The sequence below is a fragment of the Echinops telfairi genome, unplaced genomic scaffold (genome assembly GCF_000313985.2).
Source record: "Echinops telfairi isolate 266 unplaced genomic scaffold, ASM31398v2 ScPeMD7_2;HRSCAF=8, whole genome shotgun sequence".
NCBI lineage: Eukaryota > Metazoa > Chordata > Mammalia > Afrosoricida > Tenrecidae > Echinops > Echinops telfairi.
In genome coordinates, this window is record NW_022103898.1 from 13382498 (window position 1) to 13389955 (window position 7458).

General features: G+C 60.2%; 1 protein-coding gene across 1 annotated transcript in view; it reads left to right on the forward strand.

The window, feature by feature from the left end:
• The window catches only part of RAC2 (Rac family small GTPase 2), a 17809-nt gene extending 10655 nt beyond the window's left edge, over positions 1-7154 (forward strand). The window contains exons 3-7 of the mRNA XM_004700303.2: positions 198-315; positions 1050-1112; positions 1373-1532; positions 5746-5878; positions 6432-7154. Coding sequence (XP_004700360.1) covers positions 198-315; positions 1050-1112; positions 1373-1532; positions 5746-5876 — 472 coding nt within the window. The 3' untranslated portion in view covers positions 5877-5878; positions 6432-7154. The remainder of the gene's footprint in view (positions 1-197; positions 316-1049; positions 1113-1372; positions 1533-5745; positions 5879-6431) is intronic.
• Positions 7155-7458: the final 304 nt, after the last annotated feature.

Genomic DNA, 7458 nt, shown 5'->3' on the forward strand with positions numbered 1-7458 from the left:
TTTTTTTTAAACATAGCGTTCCCTGCAGTTAACCTTTTTATGTCATGAAGACGTGACAGAAGACGCTGCCTCGCAGTGCTGTGTGACTGGGGTCCCGTGACTGCCCCTCTCTGGGCCCATGCTCTTCCATGGACCTGGTGGGCCGGGGCTGCGGAGCGTGAGTCTGACCCCACCTGTGGCCTGCCTGCTCCCCACAGGTTTGACAACTACTCAGCCAATGTGATGGTGGACAGCAAGCCGGTGAACCTGGGCCTGTGGGACACGGCGGGGCAAGAGGACTACGACCGCCTTCGGCCGCTCTCCTACCCCCAGACGGTAGGCTGACCCCGCTCCTCCCCCTCCCCCATCGCGCTGCTCTCCCAGCCCCTTCTGCTGGGGAGGCCAGGCCGTGGTTCTGACCTCGATGCCGACTCGTGGCGACCCTATAGGGCAGGGTAGAACTGCCCCCGTGGGCTTCCCAGACTGTAACTCTTTAGGGGAGCAGAACGCTTTCTCTCTCTCCTTAGAAGTGACTGGTGGCTTCAAATGGCTGAACGTGTGGTCAACGAGACATAAGCCACTGGCCACCACGGCTCCGCTATAACTTGCTACAGGAGTGGACAGCCTCATCTTCCTCCCATGGAGTGGCCGGTGGTTTCCAACTTCCGACCTTGCACCTGGAGGCCCAACACACAGCCCACTAGCCAGCAGGGCTCCCTGTCAGGGTTAGGAGTGTGAGCTCTGGAATCCCAGCCCCTCTCTGACTAGGCAGCATCTGGGCCAGGCCGGTCCTCTGAACCTTGTAGCCTCACTTTCCCCACACCTAGACAATACGGCAGGAGCAGTACTTCCTGCAGGACCCTGTCTGGGGGGTTAGCACGTACCGGAGGGCATGGTGTCAGATTAAAATTTGAACAGCAGCTGGGGAACATCCCTGTTCTGTGCAGACTCTCTGCCCCCAGTGTCCCCCTGGGAGGCTCCATCCCTGGTGGCTACCCTGGTGTGGGAGGGGCTTGGGCCAGATGCCTCCTGGGCTCCCCCTCATGGCACCCACTGCCCTGTCACCACAGGATGTGTTCCTCATCTGCTTCTCCCTGGTCAGCCCCGCCTCGTATGAAAACGTCCGAGCCAAGGTGAGCTGGGCAGCATAGAGGTGCTGGTGACTAGGGTGGGCAGGGGACCCTGAAGGAGGGAGGGACCAGGGACTTCAGCGTGAGGAGGTGGGATAAACAGCCGGTTCCCTCTCCCCGTGCACATGCTCCTGCCTCTGGTATCTCCCCCCACCCTCCCGCTGGGCCTCCCATTCCCTCTCATCTCCCAAAACCCTCACTTGCCTTCAATCTCCCTCCTCTTGCCTGGTCCCACGGCCCCTCCTCACTGCTCCCCTGCCCAGTGGTTCCCTGAGGTGCGGCACCACTGCCCCAGCACCCCCATCATCCTGGTGGGCACCAAGCTGGACCTGCGGGACGACAAGGACACCATCGAGAAGCTGAAGGAGAAGAAGCTGGCGCCCATCACCTACCCGCAGGGCCTGGCCCTGGCCAAGGAGATTGGTACTGGGCTTGGGCTCGGACTCTGTGTGTGGGGGTGGGGGTGGGGTGCTTGGGGTGGGCTGGATGGGCCCCGCTGGGACGTTGTTGGGCCAGGACTTCGGTGCAGATCCGAGCCAGGCCACACCCTCGCTGTGACTCTGGGCGAGTCACTCGCTCACCCTCTCTGTGCCCGTTTCCTCACGGTGTGCGTCAGTCCCGAGACCCTTGGGAGAGGGCAGTGGGTCAGTGTCACTGGCCTGTAGAGCAGAGGCTGAGGTGTTCGCTGTCAGCTGCCACTGTGATGGCGCTTGTCCCTGCTGCCGTGTCCAGGGGTGGGAAAGGAAGCCAGGAGGAAACGGGGGTCGAGTGGGGGTGCCGTGGCTGCCCAGAGGACAAGGCAGAGTTGAGCGTGGATTCTCCTGGAAGGCTTCCTGGAGGAGGTGACCTGTTGGATTTTAAAAACCCAACCTAACCTAATCTCATTGCCATCGAGTGCACTCCAACGCATATAAAACAGAGTAGAACCGCCCCTGTGGGTTTCCAAGACTGTGACTCCTTCCCGGAGTAGAAAGCCTCAACTTTCTCCCAGGGACCACCTGGTGGTTTCAAACTGCTGACCGTGTGTAGGAGGAGGAGGAGGAGGAGGAGGAACAAGGCTCGAATCAGGATCCAAGGAAGGCTGTCCTCAACTCATGAGATGACACAGACTTCCCAAAGAAGCTCAAGGGCTAGAGCCAGGTCCGTGTGCACAACACGTCAACGTAAAGAAAAGTCCTCACCCTTCGGGGACAGCAGGCTAAACAGAACCGTGGGAAGTCGGGGACTCGGTTCTACGCGGCTCCACCACAGGAGATCCAGTGACACATGACGCTGGGCCAACCTGGTTGTCGCTAAGACCACTTTAAAGTGTTGGAAAGCAAAGATGTTCCTTGGAAGGCCAAGGCGCTGCTGACCCAAACCAGGGTGTTTCTAACCGCCGCTTATTCACGCGAGCTTCACCACCGAACAAGGAGCTTGATGTATCTAAATGAGGGGGTAGGCCAAGAATACCGACTGCACCCCGTCCTACCAGAAGACCAAACGAATCTGTCTTGGAAGAAACACAGCCGGCATGCTCATTAGAAGCAAGGCTGGTGAGACTTCATTGCACGTACTTCGGCCGTGTGGCCGGGCTCGCCGGGAGAAGGACGCCGCGCTTGGGAAAGTGTAGGGCTGGCGAAAAAGACCCTCCCCGAGAGGGACTGCCACCGTGGCTGCAGCAGTCGGTTCAAGACTCGCAGCGATTGCGAGGCTGGGGCAGGACCAGGCTCGGTTGCTATGAGACAGAACCGACTCATCCACAGAGTGGATATGGAGAGAGTCCCTCCCTTATAGCAAGAGTAGGGAGCATGCAGGGGCCTGGCACCCAGGAAGTGCTCAACACACATCAGCCATGGTCAACAGCTAGGGACAGGAGCTGCCCCACATCCCAGGGCTGGGGAGGAGCTGGGAGACAGGCAGCTGCTGCCAACGTCATCAGCCCAGCAGGTCCCCTGGGCCTCTACCTTGGCATGGGCTGGTTGGAAGGTCGTTCAAAATCCTATGGCTACTACTCAGGTTTGTGCCAATGGGGAGATGGGGGTGCAGCAAGGAGAAGCCCCTGGCCCAAGCCCACACAGCCAGTCATGGACAGAGCCGGAGGCCATCCAAGCTCCCCTGTCCCATCTTATCCAAAGGGCATGTTCTCAAAGGCCAGATGAGTATCAGCAGGGTGGCTGTCTGGGGAGACCCTGTCCTGGGGAAGATGTCCCTGGGCATGGACTGGTGGGAAAGGACAGAAGGCAGACGTGGGACCCCTGGTGTTTGAGAGCAAAGCGGGGGGCCTCCTGGGGACGGTGGCTGGGTCACAGTGCTGGTCACAGGAAGCAGGGAGGTGACTGTGGTTTCTCTTCCTGTGAAGAGATGTCAGTCACCGGACCCTCCCAGTTCCGGTGGGAGGAAGAGGGAGCAGGCAGAGACAGGGAAGGTGGGGAACCTGCCTGATTCGGGGTCAAATTCTGGCTCTCCAGGGCCCTGCAGTGAGGTACGGTCCCCTGGCTGTCAATCACTGGTGGCTCCAGGCAAACCTCCCCACTCTCCCCCCAGCCCCTTCCTCCCTGGGTCATTGGGCAGAGAGGGCAGTCTCAGCCCCAAGGGAGAGGCAGGCCTATCTGTCATTCAGCCCCCTGGGCAGGCAGCCCTGGGCCATGACCAGGAGGCCCCAGCCTTAAGCACAAGGTCGATGTCCTGGGTGCAAATCCCGAATCTGCCGCCTCCTTGAAAAGCCACTTCACTTTCGGGCCCCTGCTTCTGGAGGCTGAGAGGAATGGACCGGGAAGCCAGTGAGAAGGGGAACAAGGGAATTCAGCTTCAGCCCAGGTGGCGTAGGAAGTGGCATAGTGGACTGACTACCCATTGGGCTGCTTACCTGGTGCACCCTCGTTGCAATTTTAAACCAACCTCCGCTTTACAGATGGGGCCACTGAGACCCAAGGACTAGGCCTTGACCTAAGGCCGTACAGGCAGGATGTGAGCCTGGGCCACCGGAATCCCTCAGTTCGGCAACATCAGGGCCATCGGCTGGCCCTGGCCTGCCCCACACCCTCTGTGCATAACTCCCCCCTGCCCCCCAACCGTCCATGTGCCCTGACTCAGCCATCACATGGCAACATGTCCTGGACAGATCGAGGGACCGATCCAGAGATGACTGACTGGCCCAAGTCCCCGAGAGGGCCATAGGCGGAGCTGAAGGGGACCCAGGCACCCACCCAAGACCTTGCTCTAGATGTCACTGAGCCACAGGGGCGAGGGGAGGGGAGGTTGTCAGTGAGGTGGGCGTGGCTTATGGTCCTAGAAGGGAGACAGTGGCCCAGGACCCAGTGGCACCCTCCTCTGCACACAGGCTCACAGGAGGTGCTGCCCGGCAGCCCCTGGGGCCTCTGTCCTGCCCTGTGCAACCCAGTCCTGCCTCACTGCCTCAGGGCATCCGTGGGCCTCCCCTTTCCAGGCTGTGTGACTTGTGGCTGTGGCTCCCTGTCCCTAGGCCTACCTCCCTATCAGGAGCACAGGGAGTCACAGTGCTTCTGCAGAGTTCCTGGAAGCACCAGCTCAGTCTCAGTGCCCTGCACTTTACGAGCTCCCCGCTGCCCCCGCTGAGAGTGGCTACAGGGGCAGACCCAGCATCCTCCCTCCCCCTTCCCTTCCTCTTGTGTCTAAAATCACCCCAGGCTTCTTGGCAGAAGGGGTTTTGCGGTTCCTCACTTCAGGGAAACTTTGGGCTGTAGTGGGCACGGGGAAGTCACCAGGCGCCTTCCAGAATGTCATGGAAACCCGAGGCAGCAGGGGCTGCCCGGGTGCACATGGCAGGAAGGAGTCTTTCTAAGGACAGCGAGATTCCGTCTGACAGACGTTGGACACGGTTATCAGGAGAGGCATCAGGCTTGGCAACGTGGAGGGCAGGGAAGTAGAGGAAGGCCCTTAACGAGATGGACTGAGATGGACTGACCCCGTGGCTGCATCCGTGGGCACACTTGTGAGGATGGCGCAGGACTGGGTAGTGTACGGACTCGATGGCCCCTGACAGCAACAGCTGCCCCTGGGGTGCAGCGCAGCCCGCCTTCCACTGCTTGGGTGGTCACGGGGTGCAGGTGGGGATGGAGAAGGCCCACTTCCCTCCCTGAGGCCCTCATGTCCCCAGGTGGAAGGGCAACGCCCAAGTGTGACCTTGGGTACACTAGTCTCCGAGCCTCAGTTTGCTCCCCTGCAAAACAGAGAGGCGGCTAAGGTTTGGGGAGGTGATGGCTGGCAGGTCCTGAGGCCAAGGCTGCTGGGTTCCCACTTGGCACAAACAATCTGGTCTCCGCTGCTAAGGGTCAGGCCAGGGGTGCTGAGGAAGAAAGACCTGCAGACCAGCTTCTAGAGCGAGGATGGCAGAGAAAGCCTCAGGGGGCACTTGGACCCTGTGCACACGGGGAGACCCCCTGGTGGTGGGCTTGGGTTTTGGCCACATGTCCCAGGCCGGTGGGGTCTTATCGCCCCTGAACTCACTGGCAGTGGGTTCCTTTAGATGTGAGGAGATAAGGCACAGAGAGGGAGGCGTGTGGCCCAGTCCCCAGGTGGTGCTGTCAGCACTGCACCCTGCTGGCAAGCCCACAGCCTGGGCCTGCTGTGCCCAAGCCCCTCCCCTGACCTCTGCTCACCTGCTGCCCCCCCCTAGACTCCGTGAAATACCTGGAGTGCTCCGCTCTCACTCAGCGGGGCCTGAAAACTGTCTTTGACGAGGCGATCCGGGCCGTCCTGTGCCCCCAGCCCACTCGGACACAGAAGCGGGGCTGCAGCATCCTCTAGGGGTAAGACCCTCACCACCCACCACCACTAGCTCCCATTGGGAGGGGACACTCAGTCTCTGACAGCAACCTGCTGTTTCACTGGGGGCCAGGGAGGGAGCCATACCAGGTGACCCCGGTTTCCCCAACCAGAACCAATCCCACTCTGTGGAGCCCGTGTCCCAGAAGCCACGCCCAAGGCCTCGGGAAGGGTGTGGGCCTGCAAGGTGCCCTGTGTCACCGAGAACGCACACTGCCAGTCCCTGGGTGTGTCAGCAGGGGAGGACAAGGGATGGGAAAGGTGTCCTGACCCCTCGCCCCAGGGAGACTGAAGGACTGGCCGCCCACATGTGTAAGGGCCGGAGAGGGAGAGGTGGCTCAGGCAGTCTGAACAGCCCAGAGGTGGCTGGGCTGGGCTGGGTAGTAGGGAGGAGGAAGGGTAAGTGGTTCTGGCTAGGGGGGATGGTGGGGACACTTGGACATAGGACTGAAGATGGGGATGAATGAGGAAAGCCAGCATGAAGCTGTGGGTTCTGTCTGTCCCCCAGATCCTCACCCCTATCCATCTCTCTTCCAGGTTGCACCCCATCCTCCCAGCCGATGGCTCTGACCCTTCAGGGCCCTCCCCAAGGCCCGATGGCAGCCCGGCTTGGCCTCACTGGCTACAGAGCTTGTCGATGTTTTCTCTGTGCTGGAGACTGGTGTGAATTTGCAGGCCCTGCGCCCCAACCCCTCCTGCGCCTACCTTCCCAAGGGAAAGAAGAGGACCCCCAGGACCCGATACGCCACCCCCCTGCCACTGCAGTCAGTGCTTGCCGCCTCGTGTGCGTGTACTCTAGTCCTGCACGGTGCCTGAGCCCTCTCTGGGAACTGGGGGCCAGGTGGTTGCCGGCCGCCACTTGCATACCTCCCGGGACAGGGCTTTCACTCCTCCTGGGGCAGTCTGCTGCGACCCTGCTGGTGCTGCTGTCTGAAAGATGTGCCTTCTCCTGAGCTAAAGTTGAGTGTCTCTGAGGTTTCCTCTTCCGGGCTCAGTTTTCAGGAGGCACCAAGAGACGAGTCACAGTCTCTCAGTTTCTATGGCTACCTGCCCGGCCACTGGGGAGACCGTGTCCAGCTGACCCCTGTGGTCGCTCACCTGTTTCTGCTCTGCTCCCCGGGCCCCAAGCTGCATTTGTCTGCAGGAATCTTTGGACCGTCATCCCTGTCAGTCAGGACTTCTGCCATTGCAAGTAAGAAACCCCAAATGTAACCCGCTTCTGGAGGAAATAAATGTGTTGATTCAAGTTTGAAAATTCAACTTCAGATACAGCTTGATCAAGGGGCTCCAAGGGTGCTGGCCGGGCTCACTGTCCTGTACCTCTAGGCTCTGCCTCCTGCTGGTTTCATTCTCAAACAGGTGGCTCTCATGTTTCCATCCTTCCAAGTTCAAGCTCAGGGGGTGGGGTGGGGAGTGGGGGAGAGAACAAATATCTTGGCCTACTCCCCCACCCAGGCCCAATTCTAATTCAAGCTTATTCTGATTGGACCTCTGATGGGACCAGCTTGGGTCTCATACCTACTGCCTAGCCAGTCACAGGTGCAGGGGATTCTGTGCTTTGATT